Source organism: Procambarus clarkii, chromosome 47, assembly GCF_040958095.1.
Source record: "Procambarus clarkii isolate CNS0578487 chromosome 47, FALCON_Pclarkii_2.0, whole genome shotgun sequence".
In the NCBI taxonomy this organism is placed as follows: domain Eukaryota; kingdom Metazoa; phylum Arthropoda; class Malacostraca; order Decapoda; family Cambaridae; genus Procambarus; species Procambarus clarkii.
In genome coordinates this window covers 17,243,363-17,265,652 of record NC_091196.1, presented here as the reverse complement: position 1 = coordinate 17,265,652, position 22,290 = coordinate 17,243,363, and the positions used below count along the sequence as shown (strand labels likewise).

General features: G+C 46.0%; 2 protein-coding genes across 3 annotated transcripts in view; both read left to right on the top strand.

Moving 5' to 3' along the window:
* The window catches only part of LOC123762891 (uncharacterized), a 51,663-nt gene extending 42,624 nt beyond the window's left edge, over positions 1–9,039 (top strand). For both annotated transcript variants that reach the window (XM_045749632.2, XM_045749631.2), the window contains 3 exons: positions 140–201; positions 7,723–7,903; positions 8,624–9,039. In XM_045749632.2, coding sequence (XP_045605588.1) covers positions 147–201; positions 7,723–7,903; positions 8,624–8,816 — 429 coding nt within the window. In that variant the 5' untranslated portion in view covers positions 140–146 and the 3' untranslated portion in view covers positions 8,817–9,039. The remainder of the gene's footprint in view (positions 1–139; positions 202–7,722; positions 7,904–8,623) is intronic.
* Positions 9,040–12,329: 3,290 nt separating this feature from the next.
* LOC123763036 (uncharacterized) lies at positions 12,330–21,148 on the top strand. Its single transcript, XM_045749982.2, has 3 exons — positions 12,330–12,384; positions 18,195–18,375; positions 20,463–21,148. The coding sequence occupies exons 1-3, from the start codon at positions 12,330–12,332 to the stop codon at positions 20,665–20,667; spliced, it is 441 nt and encodes a 146-aa protein (XP_045605938.1). The 3' UTR covers positions 20,668–21,148.
* The last annotated feature ends 1,142 nt before the right edge of the window (positions 21,149–22,290 follow it).

The following is a 22,290-nucleotide window of genomic DNA, read 5'->3' as shown; positions in this document are numbered from 1 at the left end:
GTAGTGGAGTGTTGTAGTGGAGAAGAGTTTTAGTGACGTATTTTAGTTGTAGTGTGTTTTAGTGGTTAAGTGTTGTGATGGAGTGTTACCACCCCGCAGGTCGTGGCTGGGTGGGCTAATGTGTGTGTTTGTGTTCCAGGACCATCATGGCTCCCCTGGTTGTGTTGCTGGCGCTCTGTCTCCTCTCCACCCCGACACATGGTGAGTAGCCCCCGGCGTCAGCCCTCAGCTTAGTGGCCCCCGGCGTCAGCCCTCAGCTTAGTGGCCCCCGGCGTCAGCCCTCAGCTTAGTGGCCCCCGGTGTCAGCCCTCAGCTTAGTGGCCCCCGGCGTCAGGTTAGTGGGCCCCGGCGTCCGCCCTCAGCTTATTGGCCCCCGGCGTCAGCTTAGTGGCCCCCGGCGTCAGCCCTCAGCTTAGTGGCCCCCGGCGTCAGCTTAGTGGGCCCCGGCGTCAGTCCTCAGCTTAGTGGCCCCCGGCGTCAGCCCTCAGCTTAGTGGCCCCCGGCGTCAGCTTAGTGGGCCCCGGCGTCAGCCCTCAGCTTAGTGGCCCCTGGTGTCAGCCCTCAGCTTATTGGCCCCCGGTGTCAGCTTAGTGGCCTCCGGCGTCAGCCCTCAGCTTATTGGCCCCCGGCGTCAGCCCTCAGCTTAGTGGCCCCCGGCGTCAGCCCTCAGCTTAGTGGCCCCCGGTGTCAGCCCTCAGCTTAGTGGCCACCAGTGTCAGCTTAGTGGCCACCAGTGTTAGCTTAGTGGCCACCCAGTGTCAGCTTAGTGGCCCCCCGGTGTCAGCTTAGTGGCCACCAGTGTCAGCTTAGTGGCCCCCAGTGTCAGCTTAGTGGCCCCCAGTGTCAGGTTAGTGGCCCCCGGTGTCAGCTTAGTGGCCCCCAGTGTCAGCTAAGTGGCCCTCTATTACGGCCACGTAGGACCAGTAACCGGGTTCTTGATGTATGAACTTGTTTGAGTATCCGACTGCGAGTCGGTCGTCGTTGTCAAGGAATTGGCCGGATAATGCACGAATAATCACAAGGGGGAATGAACAAAACACTGTTTCCTTCACCAATATATTCACCATATATATATATATATATATATATATATATATATATATATATATATATATATATATATATATATATATATAAATGTATATAAGTACAAGTGTAGTAATATTCCAAGTGTCGCTTTCGCACAGTGTCGTGAACACTCCAAGACGCTCACACAATGCAGCCTCCGTCAATCCCCGTCTTTCCACTACACGACAGTACTGGGAAACACTGGCGAGTTTACCTTTCCTGTGGGCCAGCCTACCGACAGTATCACGAGGTACCTCTACCCCACGACCACTCTCCAGCCAAGTTCTGGCAGAGAACCTCAACCAGGCACTGATTGGGGCCACTACGCAATCAATACAGGGGTAGCGAACCCCTGGCAGAAGCCTCTAGCGACTGGCTAGTAACAATCCTCAACAGGTACCTCACAGTTGCTCGTCTCTACACTTAGCCAGTCCCGGGATACGCCGATCTCTTCCAATGCTACTCCAAATGCAGACAACACACGCTGCTTCTGATCGGCGGCGGCTTATTTAATCGTCTGGCGGGACTAAGTCGAGAGAGCTTAGGCTGCCCAAGGTATCCTGCCGTCCTCAGTACCACTGCTGCCCCACGTCACCTCTGTGGACGCAAACACGTCATCAGTTATTGGACAGTATTGGTGAAACCAAGAAGTAACACTTATTCACTGGGGACGTTGATATAGTGCTCCGTAGCACAACCTAGATGGCGCTGATCTTGAGTCGCCACCTCACCAGAGGTCATCCACAATGACCTCACTTGCCAGCCAAGGCAGGAATCTTGAGCCATTTACTGGTATCACGCCACCACCAATAGATGGCGTTGTCCATGAAGCGTCCTCCGTAACACCCCCCCCCCCCCGGTGTCAGCTTAATGGCCCCCGGTGTCAGCTTAGCCTAGTGGCTCAGCCCTCAGCTTAGTACTGCTTATGGGACTGTCACCTCGACTGACTCTTATCTCTGTCAACAATGGATCAAGATAGACAGCAAATAATAGAGTACTAAAAACATCACCTTGTTTGACCCCCATTTTTAGTGAGAAGTATTCAGAGGACACGACATTTAGTGAGAAATATTCAGAGGACACGACATTTAGTGAGAAATATTCAGAGGACACGACATTTAGTGAGAAGTATTCAGAGGACACGACATTTAGTGAGAAGTATTCAGAGGACACGACATTTAGTGAGAAGTATTCAGAGGACACGACATTTAGTGAGAAATATTCAGAGGACACGACATTTAGTGAGAAGTATTCAGAGGACACGACATTTAGTGAGAAGTATTCAGAGGACACGACATTTAGTGAGAAGTATTCAGAGGACACGACATTTAGTGAGAAATATTCAGAGGACACGACATTTAGTGAGAAGTATTCAGAGGACACGACATTTAGTGAGAAGTATTCAGAGGACACGACATTTAGTGAGAAATATTCAGAGGACACGACATTTAGTGAGAAATGTTCAGAGGACACGACATTTAGTGAGAAATGTTCAGAGGACACGACATTTCACAGCTAATATGTATACCTGATAAGAAATATAGCGATATCTACCAATGACGGGACAAAATTTTCTGTTCAGCAATTATCTAAAACATTTGGCGTGTTCATCTTCGTCAAAAGCTTTGGAGCACCAAGAGAGAGAGAGAGAGAGAGAGAGAACTACCGTGTTAGATGTTGTGGCGAGTAGTTTACCTCACCACAAAATACAGAGCTTTGTAGAGTAAAGTGATTGGTATACACTCTGAAAGGCAGAGGTGTTTGAATCTGGAAAGTCAATGAGTATATAATCACATACACTGATTGACAGTGTGATTAGGGCAACAGCTGAGTAGTTAACACAGTAGGACATAGAAGCTCCATAGTTCTTTACATTAGGAACAAGTACAAAGGGGAACAAATCCACAAGGACCGTGACGCGGATTCGAACCTGCGTCCGAGAGCATCCCAGACGCTGCCTTAATCGACTGAGCTACGACATGGTATAAGAATTACAACCAAAAATTCTACTGAATTTACTTGGATCCTGCAGCCTCTCCGAGACATAAACCAAGATTTTACACAATTGCACTCGAGCTATGTCACTAACATAGCTCCTAACACTACTTACACTAAAAGTTACTACTCCTAACACTAACAATATACAGAGGTGTGTGATACAGCTGGTGCTGTACCCTGGCAGAGAGAGCCTGTAAGACACACATACAGACATACTGTTACCGTGTTCCGTATTCAAGGTTGTCTCAGTATATGTTTAAGGAACTATCATAACTCCCATTTTAGCTTTCATACAACTTTTCTCAACACCTGGACACTGTAGCAACCTGTAATAACAGGGGGTTACAGTGTTGTCACAGGTGTTTAATATTATGGGGGGCAGGGGGTATGCAGGTGGGTGCCACAGGTGTAGTTAGGTGGTTTAGACTAAACTACTCCCGTATCTAACAATGTTGTTCAATGTTGAATATTTCTCTTGGAAAACATTACAACATCTTGGTCCCCGAGTTCATAACCTTCACAACCCCTTCTGTGTGAACTTTGTATCTTTGTTATTTCACCCAAAAGTTCATATAACTTTTCTCTTGTAATGTTATCTCCTATGTTATCTCTTGTTATGTTATGGAACTTTTGGCCTCGCCATGTTATCATCCTCTTTCTTAGTGCTGGTTATGGCTGAGTGATACTGAGCCCAAGTGTTCCGTCTGGTGTGGGACACCCAGCCATCTCTGCCACACCCAGCCATCTCTGCCACACCCAGCCATCTCTGGCACACCCAGCCATCTCTGGCACACCCAGCCATCTCTGGCACACCCAGCCATCTCTGCCACACCCAGCCATCTCTGGCACACCCAGCCATCTCTGGCACACCCAGCCATCTCTGCCACACCCAGCCATCTCTGACACACCCAGCCATCTCTGCCACACCCAGCCATCTCTGGCACACCCAGCCATCTCTGGCACACCCAGCCATCTCTGACACACCCAGCCATCTCTGCCACACCCAGCCATCTCTGGCACACCCAGCCATCTCTGGCACACTCAGCCATCTCTGGCACACCCAGCCATCTCTGGCACACCCAGCCATCTCTGGCACACCCAGCCATCTCTGCCACACCCAGCCATCTCTGCCACACCCAGCCATCTCTGGCACACCCAGCCATCTCTGGCACACCCAGCCATCTCTGCCACACCGAGCCATCTCTGGCACACCCAGCCATCTCTGGCACACCCAGCCATCTCTGCCACACCCAGCCATCTCTGCCACACCCAGCCATCTCTGCCACACCCAGCCATCTCTGGCACACCCAGCCATCTCTGCCACACCGAGCCATCTCTGGCACACCCAGCCATCTCTGGCACACCCAGCCATCTCTGCCACACCCAGCCATCTCTGCCACACCCAGCCATCTCTGCCACACCCAGCCATCTCCGGCACACCCAGCCATCTCCGGCACACCCAGCCATCTCCGGCACACCCAGCCATCTCTGGCACACCCAGCCATCTCTGCCACACCCAGCCATCTCTGGCACACCCAGCCATCTCTGGCACACCCAGCCATCTCTGCCACACCCAGCCATCTCTGGCACACCCAGCCATCTCTGACACACCCAGCCATCTCTGCCACACCCAGCCATCTCTGACACACCCAGCCATCTCTGACACACCCAGCCATCTCTGCCACACCCAGCCATCTCTGCCACACCCAGCCATCTCTGACACACCCAGCCATCTCTGCCACACCCAGCCATCTCTGCCACACCCAGCCATCTCTGCCACACCCAGCCATCTCTGGCACACCCATCCATCTCTGGCACACCCAGCCATCTCTGGCACACCCAGCCATCTCTGGCACACCCAGCCATCTCTGCCACACCCAGCCATCTCTGCCACACCCAGCCATCTCTGGCACACCCAGCCATCTCTGCCACACCCAGCCATCTCTGACACACCCAGCCATCTCTGACACACCCAGCCATCTCTGCCACACCCAGCCATCTCTGCCACACCCAGCCATCTCTGACACACCCAGCCATCTCTGCCACACCCAGCCATCTCTGCCACACCCAGCCATCTCTGCCACACCCAGCCATCTCTGGCACACCCATCCATCTCTGGCACACCCAGCCATCTCTGGCACACCCAGCCATCTCTGGCACACCCAGCCATCTCTGCCACACCCAGCCATCTCTGCCACACCCAGCCATTTCTGGCACACCCAGCCATCTCTGGCACACCCAGCCATCTCTGCCACACCCAGCCATCTCTGCCACACCCAGCCATCTCTGGCACACCCAGCCATCTCTGCCACACCCAGCCATCTCTGGCACACCCAGCCATCTCTGGCACACCCAGCCATCTCTGCCACACCCAGCCATCTCTGGCACACCCAGCCATCTCTGGCACACCCAGCCATCTCTGCCACACCCAGCCATCTCTGCCACACCCAGCCATCTCTGCCACACCCAGCCATCTCTGCCACACCCAGCCATCTCTGCCACACCCAGCCATCTCTGCCACACCCAGCCATCTCTGCCACACCCAGCCATCTCTGCCACACCCAGCCATCTCTGCCACACCCAGCCATCTCTGCCACACCCAGCCATCTCTGCCACACCCAGCCATCTCTGCCACACCCAGCCATCTCTGCCACACCCAGCCATCTCTGGCACACCCAGCCATCTCTGCCACACCCAGCCATCTCTGCCACACCCAGCCATCTCTGCCACACCCAACCAGATAGTCAACCACACAAATAATTCACTCTCAGATAGCGTGTATTAGATAGCGTGTACTCATCTTAGGTTGGCATAGTTTAGTTTGACTTTGCAACATAAATAGAAAATCTTTTCCAATTTGTCCAACTTCAATAGTACCGATTTCTACTTTCCAATTACGTTGAAGGTCGGTATATATATACTATGTTGACCAGACCACACACTAGAAGGTGAAGGGACGACGACGTTTCGGTCCGTCCTGGACCATTCACAAGTCTATTGAGAAGTCGCTCATCGTCTCTATAAGTCCTTCCTCAACAGGAGGACGGGCTGGCCAGAAACTGTCACACAGCTCAGTATCCAGGTCCCTGTTATCAGTATTCCAGAAAAAGGCACTTTAATTTTCCGAAATTTTATTGGTAAAGGCTTCACTGATTCCATTCATCTCAGTGTAGCTCTTAAGCTTACTAGAATCACGTGACCTCAACCGCTACAGATATAGATTGGTAATTGGAGGTTGTAGGTTGTAAGTTTACATATATGGCCTCTTGTAGGTTTACATATATGGCCTCTTGTAAGTTTACATATATGGCCTCTTGTAAGTTTACATACCTGGCCTCTTGTAAGTTTACATATATGGCCTCTTGTAAGTTTACATACCTGGCCTCTTGTAAGTTTACATATATGGCCTCTTGTAAGTTTACATATATGGCCTCTTGTAAGTTTACATACCTGGCCTCTTGTAAGTTTACATATATGGCCTCTTGTAAGTTTACATACCTGGCCTCTTGTAAGTTTACATACCTGGCCTCTTGTAGGTTTACATATATGGCCTCTTGCTATTTTGGTGTTCATTTTGAGCATCTCTTCTTTTTCCACTTTGTTAATCCCCTTAAGTATTTTATAAAAATCTCTACCATGTGTTCTCTCTCTCTCTCCATTTCTCTAGTTACATTAAGTCTAGTTCTTTCAGTCTTTCTTCAACCCTCATAACTTGCAATTCCGTAACTTGCCTCGTTGCAAACTTCTGAACCTCTTCTGGTATTCTCAAGTGTTTTTTTTTTTAGATGGGCCTCCAAAATGGGGCTGCATACTCTAAAACTGGTCTCACGTAGGTAGTGTACTTCAGTCTCAACGAGTTCTAATTTAAGTTCCTGGACGATGTTCTTGCGTGTCTCACTGTAGGGCTTGCTGCTGATGTCATTTTATTTACAACTGCCTCCAGCTTAATTCTGCGGTACTGCAGCCCAACCGTCTCTGTCCTGTCCTCTGGCAGGTCATATGTGCGTGTTCTATTATTCCTCTCAGAGTCTTCTGTTGTTTGCTTGAGGGTTGTGAGTTGTCAACCTTATCTTTGTTCCATCTGATGTCAATCATATAGTCTTCTGTGTATCCATTTTATTTAATATCTTCAACTTCCTCAAACGTTCACTTTCTTTTGACTAGAAATAGAACTCTTGCTCCCTAATTTGCTTCCTCTCTCGTATTATTAATTATATAATAATAATAATAAATAATAATAATTATTATTATTATTTATTTAAGTAAAAGTACCTACATACAAAATTAGTTAGAAGCAGAATGTGGATTTCTAGACAGAGCTAGTGTATATTATGTATGAAGCTGCTAATACACACAACATTTCGGGCAAGAAATACTTGAGATATTACTTGGCCTCCAGGTAATAATAAATATTACTCCAGGTAATATTATTATCTGAAAATATTGCATCAAAGATCATTTCGCATATTTTGGTTTCCACTATTGCAATAATCTCAGGTTCCTTTTCTTTAACCCTTTCTTTAATTTCCTCTGCTTTATTTGTAACTCCTTCTGCATTGGTATTCCATACCTTAAGGATCTTCCTGGACACGCTGTGTGCGTGTCTTCGCGTGATTACATAGTCCACATGACCAAAAGAGTATCTGTACTGAACAGGACGCAGCGAGGAAGATGCGAGGATCGTGGCAGCCAGGTCGACCAAGACAGCCATCTCCTTCACCACCTCCACCACCGTCACGCCCTACACCTGCGCCCTCGTCATTAACGCAAAGGTCTGCCAGCGCCGTCGCTACAAGCGGTACTCATCAGTCAACAACTGGGGGCTGGAGAATGACTAGTGAGTATGCCACCACCTTCCTCACTTACTCCTAGCTGGAACACCTATATATCCGTTTATCTATCCGTTTATCTATCCATTTATCGACGTTGATGCAACGTCGACAACAGCCGTTAACTATGTTTGAAAGTTCTTTATGAACACACAAGCATCATATTTGAGATCTCATAGGACATGTTGGTTGTCGCAATAGGAGTCACTCTTACTTAAGCGGGGCATGGGGGGCCGACCCCAACCATCCTATGACATTCCCCAATCACAAGTCACCATTAAAAGTTGCGTGTTGCAAAGCGCAACCATCTGGCCTCTATTCCCGAATGGACAGACAGACAGACAGGCAGACAGACACAGACAAACAAACATTCTTACAGATATATATTTGTTGACATCTAAATGCGCATGAGCTGATGAGTTCTGGTTCTTTTCATAATAACCGAAGCTTTCATTTCCCGAAACCCTAACCTAAACGTACATGCTTCCTCCGTCGCCGCGCCCCGGGCTTGAACTCGGGCCCGTATGTGTGGTGTGCTGGTGGGAGTGCTGTCCAGCACACCTCACTTCCCACTGATGGTGACATGAGTTAACATTTGCATGATATTAAACGACTCGGTGTACCGGAAGTGGGTCCACACTCACACGTACTTTAATGTTTGATAATATTAGCCAGGTGTGGTTGCCGCTCCGACGCGCCGTCTCTTATCATGAATGTTTTCGTTACAGCGAAGAGCTGCACGGCTCAGTGCCGGAGCTGTCGTCGTCAGGGGGCCGGGAGGGCCGCATCGCCCTCACCATCTGGAGCACCACCACCTCCGTCTACACCGTCACCACCACCTCCATCAACAGCTCCACTACCTTCTCCGTCTCCTTCTACTGCACCGTCAACGGCGCCTCCTTCCCGCCCCTGTGCGGCTAGATCTCACTCCTGCTGCGGGGTTCCTCCCTCAGGAGCCAGCCACGCCGCGGGGATGGCGCTGTGAACGCCCTCTGTGGTCAGCCTGTGGGATGATCAATGTTAATTTATTTGGAAATCTTTGTCACCGTCTCTTGGAACCACCTGAAAGGTCATATATTGTTGTACAGTAGTTCTTAGGGGTCATCTATGTATTTTTGTATAAATATATTGAGTTGCTTCATCACTAAACGAGTCTTATTGTGTAGCGGAACCCTTGAGCCACAAGTGTGAGGGGTAGAGGCTGTGAGGAGAGTCTACAGCATCTGCCTTGGTGCTTGGAACTGTTGTCATCCTTCAGTGGGTGGATGAACCGCCCACTGTGGCGTGTTACACCCACACACCCTCACACCCACACCCTCACACACCAGCCTCCACCACACTAAATATACTCCACCTCTCACTATTTTCCTCATACATCCCGCAGCAGGAAACTGTATGGAATATTAATTGATCTTACTATTTGCGGCCCATTTAATTCTGGGTTTTGCTCGTCCTTCAAGTGGAAAATGTTATTATCCTGCCGTGTACCGGTCAATCCCAGGGTTAATCCAGACGTAGAACCAGTCTCCAGAAGTAGAACCACAGTGTAACAGCAACTTCAGCCTCCAGGTAACTTTCTGCGGCGGCTGCTGGAGAGACGAGGAAGTCCTGTAGGAACTATTTATAACAAGTCCCCGACACTCGTAGGATAACCCAGGTAGAAAGTCACTGAGGGGTATAAAACCCAGGCAGCAGTGGGGACCACAGTTCGTGGCTGGCCGGGTAGTGTCAAGTGTACCTGCAGACCTGGAAGTGTTGACGACGCCGGTGTACTAGTGAGGTGATGTATGGGCTCCACCGCCCCTCCACACACTCACAGTCTCTCGGAAACACGTAACAAAACCATTCATGAAAGTAGAGGAAGTGGTTGACGTTTCGGTCCTTGCTGGACGCTTATGGGGCGACGTTTCGGTCCTTTCTGTACGTTAATGGGGCGACGTTTCGGTCCTTTCTGTACGCTAATGGGGCGACGTTTCGGTCCTTTCTGTACGCGAATGGGGCGACGTTTCGGTTCTTTCTGTACGCTAATAGGGCGACGTTTCGGTCTATCGTGGACCCTTATCAAGAGTAACACGATAAGAGTCCAGGATGAACCGAAACGTCCTCGTGATCACATAATAAATGTCCTGGAGGGAGGGAAACGTCCTTGCTCTATTCATTCCACGTAAGTGGGTTGGATCATAAGGCGGATTATTCTCTATTTTTTGCGGATTTGTCTTGAAGTCGTCTGACGGAGCATTAGTCGTCCTCTGGTCGGGTCGTCTACCTGTTGGCGCTCATTCTGGTACCCAGTATGACGCTGGAGTGGACCCTTCAGGGGTCACCATACAACAGTTAACTGACTGGAGGCGGATGGAGTGGACCCCTTCAACTAACTAGAACACAGTTAATTAAAAAAATTAACTGGAGACTGCTGAAGGGACCCTTTCGGGTCACTACAACCCTCCTGGCTTGTTCAACAATCCTCCTAGCTTGTTCAACAACCCTCCTGGCTTGTTCAACAACCCTCTTGGCTTGTTCAACAACCCTCCTGGCTTGTTCAACAACCCTCTTGGCTTGTTCAACAACCCTCCTGGCTTGTTCAACAACCCTCCTGGCTTGTTCAACAACCCTCCTGGCTTGTTCAACAACTCTCCTGGCTTGTTCAACAACCCTCTTGGCTTGTTCAACAACCCTCTTGGCTTGTTCAACAACTCTCCTGGCTTGTTCAACAACCCTCTTGGCTTGTTCAACAACCCTCCTGGGTGAACAACCCCGGCTCATAATCCGGAATCCCGGGCTTGTTTCCCGGCGGAAAAGAAATGATTGTACGTGTTATCTTTTACCTAATGCCTCTGTTCACCTATAAGTAAATAGGCGCCAGGAGATGTGAGAGGGGCTGTGAGACACATACTGGTGCCTGAGGGAGCTGTGTGACACATACTGGTGCCTGAGGGAGCTGTGTGACACATACTGGTGCCTGAGGAAGCTGTGTGACACATACTGGTGCCTGAGGAAGCTGTGTGACACATACTGGTGCCTGAGGGAGCTGTGTGACACATACTGGTGCCTGAGGGAGCTGTGTGACACATACTGGTGCCTGAGAGAGCTGTGTGACACATACTGGTGCCTGAGAGAGCTGTGTGACACATACTGGTGTCTGAGGGAGCTGTGTGACACATACTGGTGCCTGAGGGAGCTGTGTGACACATACTGGTGCCTGAGAGAGCTGTGTGACACATACTGGTGCCTGAGAGAGCTGTGTGACACATACTGGTGCCTGAGAGAGCTGTGTGACACATACTGGTGTCTGAGGGAGCTGTGTGACACATACTGGGGCCTGAGGGAGCTGTGTGACACATACTGGTGCCTGAGAGAGCTGTGTGACACATACTGGTGTCTGAGGGAGCTGTGTGACACATACTGGGGCCTGAGGGAGCTGTGTGACACATACTGGGGCCTGAGAGAGCTGTGTGACACATACTGGTGCCTGAGAGAGCTGTGTGACACATACTGGTGTCTGAGAGAGCTGTGTGACACATACTGGGGCCTGAGGGAGCTGTGTGACACATACTGGTGCCTGAGAGAGCTGTGTGACACATACTGGTGCCTGAGGGAGCTGTGTGACACATACTGGTGCCTGAGAGAGCTGTGTGACACATACTGGTGCCTGAGGGAGCTGTGTGACACATACTGGTGCCTGAGGGAGCTGTGTGACACATACTGGTGCCTGAGAGAGCTGTGTGACACATACTGGGGCCTGAGAGAGCTGTGTGACACATACTGGTGCCTGAGAGAGCTGTGTGACACATACTGGTGCCTGAGGGAGCTGTGTGACACATACTAGTGCCTGAGAGAGCTGTGTGACACATACTGGTGCCTGAGGGAGCTGTGTGACACATACTGGTGCCTGAGAGAGCTGTGTGACACATACTGGTGCCTGAGGGAGCTGTGTGACACATACTGGTGCCTGAGGGAGCTGTGTGACACATACTGGTGCCTGAGAGAGCTGTGTGACACATACTGGGGCCTGAGAGAGCTGTGTGACACATACTGGTGCCTGAGAGAGCTGTGTGACACATACTGGTGCCTGAGGGAGCTGTGTGACACATACTAGTGCCTGAGAGAGCTGTGTGACACATACTGGTGCCTGAGGGAGCTGTGTGACACATACTAGTGCCTGAGAGAGCTGTGTGACACATACTGGTGCCTGAGGGAGCTGTGTGACACATACTAGTGCCTGAGAGAGCTGTGTGACACATACTGGTGTCTGAGGGAGCTGTAATTACCTAAGTGTAGTTACAGGATGAGAGCTACGCTCGTGGTGTCCCGTCTTCCCAGCACTCTTTGTCATATAACGCTTTGAAACTACTGACGGTCTTGGCCTCCACCACCTTCTCAACTAACTTGTTCCAACCGTCTACCAGCTGTTAGTAATGGCGTGTCTCCCACAGGATGAAGTGGCTGGTTCTCATCGTGTGTCTGGGTCATCTCTCTGTCGGAGCCAAAGGTCAGTCTTGCCCTAATAATTATTTGTTATATTAATTTTAATTATTATTAGCAGTAGTAGTTGTACCCGGCCACTGGTTGCTGTGGCTCAGCAACACATGGGCGTTGTTGAGCCGCAGCAACCCCTCCTCCGTCCCCCCCCCCGTCCTTCCCCAAAATCCCCCCCTCCCCAGTCCCCTCGTCCTCCCCACCATTCCCCACTCCCCCGTTCGATGCGTTCCCAAATGATCTGATGTTCCCATGAAGAAAATGAGAACAGTTAAAAAAAAACGAAATGAAAAAATGAAAAAACAAAAATAAATAAACTATACTCACGAAATGAACAGTATGGTAAACAACACGGCTCAATTCCAACGCAGTGTCACAAAATAATTAAATCAAAATTAAAATAAATTGAAATCTATGAAAATTCAATTTAACAATGCAATTGGAAACACTAAAATGGAATCATAACATATTTAGTATAGCATGTGTTCCTTTTACGTCCAACAGATGGCGCTGTTTTTAAAAAATAATCTGTTTTACCTGTCACAGGTGTGGCATGTATATAATAGGTATATAAAAACATGCGCGTATTCGAGTGCAATGTTGCGTCAAAATTTCAAAGCAATCAGTAAAGAGGTTTTGAAGATTTCCCTCACATGAAAAACACAGCTGCACCCTGGCCATGCATTGCTGTGGAAGAGCAATGCATGTGTGTGTTGCTGAACCACAGCAACCTTTCCGTGTCTCCCAGTCCTCCCCACTATTTCAAATCCCCATCCCCTCATCCTTCCAACCATTGCTCACTCCCCCATCCCATCGTCCTCCCAACCATTCCCCACTCCCCTGTCCCCTCGTCCTCCACACCATTCAATCTCCCCCCTTTCCTTTGTCCTCCCCACCATTGCTCACTCCCCCGTCCCATCGTCCTCCTAACCATTCTCCACTCCACCGTCTATTCGTCCTCTCGTCCTCCCTACCATTCTCATTTTCCCCATCCCCTCGTCCTCCCCCACCATCCGCAACTCTCCTGTCCCCTTGTCCTCCCCACCATTCTCCATTCCCCTGTCCGTCCCCTCGTCTCCACCATCCCCAACTCCCCTGTCCCCTCTTCCTCCCAATTAACCCCCCCCCCTCACCCTGTTCCCTTGTCCTCCCCCACCATCCCCCTCTCCCATCCCCTCGCCCTCCCCACCATTCCCCACTCCTTCGTCCGATGTATTACCAAATGATCTGATGTTCCCATCAGAAAATTAGGAACATAAAATGACCTGATGTTCTCATCATTGAAATATAAGAAAAAGTTAAAAAAACGAAATGAAAAACAATGAAAAAATAAAAAATAAACTTTACGCACGAAATGAACAGTATGGTAAACAACACAGCTCATTTCCAACGCAATGTCACACAAAATAATTATATCAAAATAGAAATAAATCGAAATCTATGAAACTTCAATTTATCAATGCAGTCGGAAATATTGAAATGGAATTGTAACATATTTAGTATTGCGAGTGTTGCACTTACATGCAACAGATGGCGATGTTTTTAGAAAAAAAGCAAGTTTTTACCTGTCACAGGTGTGGCATGTATATAGTAGGTTGACCAAACCACACACTAGAAAGTGAATCGACGACGACGTTTCGTTCCGTCCTGGACCATTCTCAAGTCGATTGTGAGAATGCACAATCTACTTGAGAATGGCCCAGGACGGACCGAAATGCCGTCGTCCCTTCACTTTCTAGTGTGTGGTTTGATCAACATATTTCAGCCACGTTATTGTGACTCCTCGCCTGTATATAGTAGGTATTATGTAGGTATATTAGGTATTTTATGCCCGAAACGCTTTGCGTAATAGTGGCTTTAGGCATTGTATGTACTAGCTATACCTATAAGTTAAACAATCCTTGTAAATATTTATTGTATGTATGTACCTTACCTAAATAAAAAATAAAAATAAATAAATTGTATATAAAAATACGCACGTATTGAATGGAACGTTGTATCAAAATTTCAAAGCAAAGCAAAGCAAAGGTGAAGAACTTTCGGAGATTACAGCGTGTGTTACTCTTGCGTCCAACGTTACAGCGTGTGTTACTCTTGCGTCCAACGTTACAGCGTGTGTTACTCTTGCGTCCAACGTTACAGCGTGTGTTACTCTTGCGTCCAACGTTACAGCGTGTGTTACTCTTGCGTCCAACGGATGGCGCTACTTAAAAAAAAAAAAAAAATATTTTTCTGTCACAGGTGAGTCATGTATATAGTTAGGAATATAAAAACACGCGCCTATTTGAATGCATCGTTGTGTCAAAATTTCAAAGCAATCTTTAAAGAGGTTTCGAAGATTTCCCTCACATGAAAAATACAGTTTTTCGAAAAAGCATGTTTTTTCCTGTCACAGACATGACAGCTATATAGTATGTATATAAAAACAAACGAACATTTACATTTTTCTTTATATAGATGTTGCATATATATATATATATATATATATATATATATATATATATATATATATATATATATATATATATATATATATATATATACATATATATATATATATATATATATATATATATATATATATATATATATATTATTAAATATGACCGAAAAAGTAAGATTAATAATTCTAACACGAATTTTCTCAATCTTTCGTACATTACGCTTCACTGTTGGAGGTAAATCAAAAATCAATTCTCCAAAATTCGAAAATCCACGACCAAGAGATGGCTTCCTGAACCTTGCAGGAATTAACCTCACTGAGGACCAAGTCACTCTCCTAAATCTGGGCATAAACTGTCATGTTATGTCCAGACCGAGTGAGATGGCCCGGAAAGTAGAGTTGGAAATTCTGTTGGACGACATATTCGACCTCGAGACACAAAAGAAGGTCACTACCAAAGATACCTTACAAGCAGAACTTATTGCAGAAGGAGGAAAGAATCGAGGCAACTACAGAAGCACCATACTGTCCCCCGAGCTTAAAGCGGCAGCTAAAAGCCTTCGTGAGAACAAGGAGATAGTTGTCAGGAGAGGTGACAAGTCGCCAATATATGTCATTCTTAAAAAAGACGAATATCTGGCGAAAATGAACATCATACTCTCTGACCAAACTAAGTTCCAAAGGGTAACGAAGGACACTACAGCCGAATTAAAAGCAAAGGTCAACAAACTGATCGAAACTGTGAACGCCAAGAAATCCGGACTCCACCTGCCAAAGATCATTGGGGAATATAAACCTGGATATGCGTATGGAAATGTCAAGACGCACAAGCCTGGAAACCCACTTCGGCCAATCATTAGCCAGATACCCACACCCACGTACAGACTGGCGAAGCGACTCAATGGCCTGCTGACTCCTTATGATCCTTGCGCCTTCAGCCTGAAGTCTCCAAAGGAATTTGTTGACTTACTGCGGGGCACACGGGCCACAGGGATAAGAGCCTCGTTGGACGTAGAATCGCTGTTTACCAACGTACCTGTGGACGAGACAATCGGAATGATAGCCGACAGAGTGTATCGTGATCCAGCCTGTACTCCTCTTGACATGCCAGAATATATTCTGAGGAAACTACTCCAAGCTTGTACTAAAGAGGCACCCTTCTTGAGCCCGGATGGGCACATGTATAAGCAAGTAGATGGGGTCGCCATGGGTTCTCCCCTAGGTGTCCTGTTTGCAAACTTCTACATGGGTACCATCGAGCAAAAAGTCTTAGTCGACATGAACTTGAAACCGGCCATATACTGCAGGTATGTTGACGACATTTTTACACAGGTACCTGATGTCAGACATCTGCAAGAGCTGAAGGAGGCATTTGAGCAGAGTTCCGTGCTGCGTTTCACTTACGAGATGGAAAAGGATGGGAAGCTGCCCTTTCTAGATGTAACAGTCATGGAAAAGGGCGGAGGTTTCCACACTGCAGTCTACACTAAGGAAACAAACATAGGAATGTGCCTAAATGCCAACAGCGACTGCCCTGACAGGTACAAAAGGAGTGTTGTTAACGCATATGTCGACCGTGCTCTCAGCCACAGCTCAGAATGGAAGCAAGTCGACGAAGAACTCTGTAGGGTAAGGCAGGTCCTAGTCAATAACGGCTTCTCCAATGGTTTCATCGAAGACATCATAAGAAGGAAAGTGAAAAGCCATGCAACCTCTGAAGAGACAACTAACACACCACCTATACCCCCTATTAGACTATTTTACAAGAACTTCTTTTCCACAGCTCATAAAACGGAGGAAAGGGTCCTGAAAGATATTGTTAATAGAAACGTTATCCCTACAGACAAAAATCAGAGGATACAACTGACGATTTACTATAAAACCAGAAAAACGGCCAGCCTTCTCATGAGAAACTCTCCAGACACAAAACAGAACGCTTTAAAAGAGACTAACGTCGTCTATGCCTTCAAATGCCCACTTGGGGGCTGTAAGCTCCAAAAAACCCAGTATATAGGCAAGACAACAACATCTCTTTCTAGGCGTTTAACGATGCATAAGCAACAGGGCTCCATTAAGGAACATATAATCTCTTCCCACAACCAAACCATCGCCAGAGAAATCCTAGTAAACAACACAGAAATCATTGATAGTTACAGCGATAGCAGGCGGCTTGACGTTTGCGAGGCACTACACATCAAGAAGTCAACACCAGCAATCAACAGCCAATTATTGCACAACTATATTCTACCCACCTCAAGACTCCGCTCCAATATAGAAGCATCAAGAAATATAGACCAATAGGCTTTCTACAAACACTTCTATTCAATACCCATTGTTTGTGTTCTGTCTTGTGTTGATACTTTTAATACCCTATTAATATCCCCTCTTGTTCTGTGTTGTGTTAATGCCACATCACCCCTCCCACCTCACTCAAATGTAGATATAAAATCGGAGATACGTAAGTTCTAATCAGTTGTGTATTTGTGAACTAAAGTCTTTGAAAATGTAATAAGTTTTACGAAACGCGCCCGTGTCGCGTCAGACTAGAAATAAAAATGAATTTTGGAGAATTGATTTTTGATTTACCTCCAACAGTGAAGCGTAATGTACGAAAGATTGAGAAAATTCGTGTTAGAATTATTAATCTTATTTTTTCGGTCATATTTAATAATATATGTCTACAGGAAAGACTGCTACCAAAATATACTAATATATATATATATATATATATATATATATATATATATATATATATATATATATATATATATATATATATATATATATATATATATATATATATATATATATATATAACTTTTTAGACACTCAACCCACCAGGGGACTCGAACACTGGCCAACAAGGTGGCAGTTGCATGCTGTATCCACTACACCATACTTCAAAGCCATGAGTATGGTGTAGTGGATACAGTATGCAACTGCCACCTTGTTGGCCAGTGTTCGAGTCCCCTGGTGGGTTGAGTGTCTAAAAACTTATAAACTTCAGCTACTGGAATAAGGTAGTCTGTGCATTATATATATATATATATATATATATATATATATATATATATATATATATATATATATATATATATATATATACATATATATATATATATATATATATATATATATATACATATATATATATATATATATATATATATATATATATATATATATATATATATATATATATATATATATATATATATATATATATATGCAAACAAGCCTGAATGGTCCCCAGGACTATATACAACTGGGGTGTGAGTTTTCAGTTATATATATATATATATATATATATATATATATATATATATATATATATATATATATATATATCAAAGATGACTAACGTGGTCTTCTCCTGACAGCTCGGGACAGTGATGACGCGAGGATCGTGGCCAAGAGGTCGACCAAGACAGCCATCATCCTCACCACCTCCACCACCATCCGGCCCTACACCTGCGCCCTCACCGTCAACGCACCTGTCTGTCAGCGTCGCCGGTTCAAGCGTTACACTCCCATTGAGGATGAGCGGATTATAGCAAATGAGTAAGGAACTTTGTTCTGGCTGACAGGTGACGGGAGACAGAGGGTGACGGGGGACAGATGGTGTCGGGAGACAGGAGACAGAGGGGTAACGGGAAACAATGTGGTGACCTGCCCCGGGTGTAAACATGTTATCAACGCTGCATGGTGGGGCGGACTGTCATATATTGGCCAGCAGTGGGAGGATGTTGGGACACGGAGAGTGGCATCATCAATGTATATATTACAGCTTATAACAGGCAAAATATGATGGATAAAAAAATTTGAATATTTGAAGACCTCAGTGCATAATATTTTATATCATTCTAAAAACATAGAGCAAAAATATTGTCGTGGGGGTGCCAGTCACAGTCTCAAGTTGTATTTGTTTCACATGTTCTAATCTGATCATGTGTGGAACATGTCCTACAGAAATCAGTATGTAAAGTTTTCTTAGGATACCCCAAATGTCTGGCTTCGAGCCTCCAAGAGACAGACAGACAAGACATTACAATGTTTGGATAATATATATATATATATATATATATATATATATATATATATATATATATATATATATATTATTAAATATGACCGAAAAAGTAAGATTAATAATTCTAACACGAATTTTCTCAATCTTTCGTACATTTCTTTTCACTGTTGGAGGTAATTCAAAAATCAATTCTCCAAAATTCATTTTATTTTATAGATGGACTAGAAATGAAATGAATTTTGGAGAATTGATTTTTGAATTACCTCCAACAGTGAAAAGAAATGTACGAAAGATTGAGAAAATTCGTGTTATATATATATATATATATATATATATATATATATATATATATATATATATATATATATATATATATATATATATATATATATATATGTGTGTAGAAATGCAGTTGTACATAATGAATGGCGGCTACTGTAGTGGAGGACGGAGGACAGAGTGAACGTTGTGATTAACTGGAACACACAAAAGGGTGTAACACTTACACCCTGATTACTGTATGGCATGTGCCAAACATGATCAGAAACGCTGTGCATATTAGTGGCTTCAGGCACAGTAAATTTTAAACCTATCTATAAATCCAACATTATGTTTGTAACTTATTTTAAATGAACGTACTTTTACAAGAATAACCTATTTTATTATAAGTTCAGTTCAAGTTCAAGTATGTTTATTGAGACAAGAAAGAAATACATCTCAAAGGGATAGAGTAGCTTAGGCTATTTCTACCCCCAAACTATTATGAATGAATGAATGAATTAAATATAGGTCAAGATGCCCTAATGGGTGAGCGTGGAAGTGGGGATAGGGGAAGACTTAGTGGGGGTGAGAGGAAGGGTTTTCAGTATGAGGTAAAGTGCCAGGGCTAGACCCAGCTGCATGGCATTGAAATCGTTATGACCAGACTAGGCAGTGAAGGCAAGGAATCGGATCTTTGTGACAACATTTCGTCTTTCTGAGCACCCACGGAGACAGCAGCCCTCAGCTGGGTGTGCCCTGGAGGCTCACACCAGATGTGGTCTTAGATCTGCTAATCAGCATCGTGCCCCACCCAAGGCACCAGAAAACGGGAGCTAATTGGTCCCCCCCTAAAGAGGGGGGAGAAGAGTTAGGAGGCTATAGTTGGAAGTTTGGTGATTTGAGTAGTGGTATTAGAGGAGAGGGGTCATGTAAAGGACGGAGCAGGAGGTGGGTCGTCGATCAGGTTAAAGAGGTTGTGCGTATGTCTGGGTCTGCTTAGGACGTTTCTGAGGAACGTGTCGTAGTTGTCATGATAGGTGAGAATTCTGTTAATCTGTTTCTTCCCCATAGTATCCCAGGTTATGTTCAGAGGTGGGATGTTCGCCCACTCATGCAGGGCCTCACTGGTGGTGAAGTCCTGCCAATGGGTATCGAACACCCATCTCAAAGCCCTGTTCTGGGTACGCTGGAGTTTCTTCCTATTTGTTGGTGCTGCAAGTGAGAGTGGGATCGGTGCATATGTTAGGAGTGGGAGAATAAGTGTTTTGTATAGATAGAGCTTGGTGGCTTGGGAGGCATGTTTGAGTGGGAAGAGTTTTGAACTATTATAAGTATTATTATTATTATTAACTTACAGGGCGGCGCAGCTGGAGGGGTCGCTGGCTGAGTACGAGAAGGGCGCCAACACAGACTTTAGGGAGCCTCGCATCGCCCTCACCTTCATCTCCACCACCTCCAGCACCTACACCGTCACCGTCACCTCCACCAACACAGCCATCACCTTCTCCCTCTCTTACTACTGTACCGTCAACGGCGCCAGTTATCCCCCGAGGTGTGGCTAAACTCTGAACTCCGATATTCGCCACAGGGATAGGAGGAAGGATAGTCCCAGCTTGCGGATAGTCATCAAAGAACACCTATCACTCCCGATTCTCTCACTTCAGCCGTATACTGCTCACTTATTTCACAGGAATAATTTATAACCAGAACTCAGTTTTACTCATTTGAACAGTTTAAACAAAAAAGTTATCAGCATGAGTTTAAGTGTTACAAAACGTTTATATGCGTTGATAGCAGCCTAAGCGTTAAACATGATATTAAACATTTTATCAACGTGTTCACATTTTGTTCAATCATGTATAAGTAATCCAGGAAAGCATTAAATAATAATGAATGTAGGTGCTGACGCGTACATGCTGGGCGGTCCATTGTCCTTAATGATGACGGATGATTCACAACCTAATTTATAATGTTTTATTTTATTTGTGTACAGATAGGGGTCAATTATGTAAATATGAGAATAAATACATTTATATATATATAACTCAGATTTATTTTAATATCATTATGCCTAATGTTGTAAATGCAGCAATTTGAATGCAGTAAACCTACTGAGAATGCAGTATTGTGACTAGACTGTTGTGAATGCAGTATTAAGTATAAAGTACTGCGATTGATGTTGACCAGACCACACACTAGAAGGTGAAGGGACGACGACGTTTGGTCCGTCTTGGACCATTCTCAAGTCGATACTGGGAATGAAGTATTTTGAATGCAGTATTGTGAAGATCGTCATGTGAATAAAGGATTTTGAGAATAGTTTTGTGAATGTAGTTCTGTACATAGTAGTAGTAGGCATCCTTAAGTCTCAGGAGACTATGGCGTTGCGCCCTGGTTGTCAATCCTGGTGCAGCGTCTGGTGTGATTGATGAGGCCAATCCGAGAGTGGCAGTCCATCCCACACTGAGCACAAACGAAGTCCGATTCTGATCTGTCTTCCCGGCTACCGGCTTTCCTTCTCTGTCTCTTTGCCTCCGGTTTCTTGGCAAGTGACTCCTCGAACTTGGAGAGAACTCTCTGAACAGACTGCCTCCCCCTCCCCCAGGCTGAACGGTCTGCGGCCAGTGTTTCCCACGTGGCAAGATCGACGTCCATGGCTTTCCGGTCCCTCTTGCATACGTCTTTGTACCGTAGCTGGGGCATGCCTGTTGGACTCTTTCCCTGCATCAGCTCTCCGTACAGGAGATCCTTGGGGATCCTGCCGTCGCCCATTCGCACAATGTGCCCGAGCCAGGGCATCAGTCTCTGTTTCAGCATTGTGTACATGCTGGTGATTCTAGCTCTCCCCAGGACGTTGTTGCTTGTTACCTTGTCTTGCCAGGTGATGTCCAAGATGTGTCCGAGGCAGCGCATGTGGTACGCATTCAGCTGTCTTTCCTGATGGGCGCAGAGTGTCCTAGACTCACTGCCATATAGGAGAGTGCTCAGGACACAGGCTCTGTAAACCTGGGTCTTTGTACACTCAGTCAGCCTATTGTTGGCCCACACTCTCTTTGTCAGTCTGGACATGGTAGTAGATGCCTTACCAATGCGTTTGTTTAGCTCCGTATCAAGAGAGAGGGAGTCAGAGATTGTGGAGCCCAGGTACACGAAGTCGTGAACGACTTCCAGTTTGGAATCGGAGA

Excerpts from the sequence above, each read along its gene's own strand:
- LOC123763036 (XM_045749982.2), top strand. The coding sequence starts at position 12,330 with ATGAAGTGGCTGGTTCTCATCGTGTGTCTGGGTCATCTCTCTGTCGGA. Across the intron at positions 12,385-18,194 it reads TCTCTCTGTCGGAGCCAAAG|CTCGGGACAGTGATGACGCG; the intron begins GTCAGTCTTGCC and ends TTCTCCTGACAG. Across the intron at positions 18,376-20,462 it reads GAGCGGATTATAGCAAATGA|GGCGGCGCAGCTGGAGGGGT; the intron begins GTAAGGAACTTT and ends ATTAACTTACAG.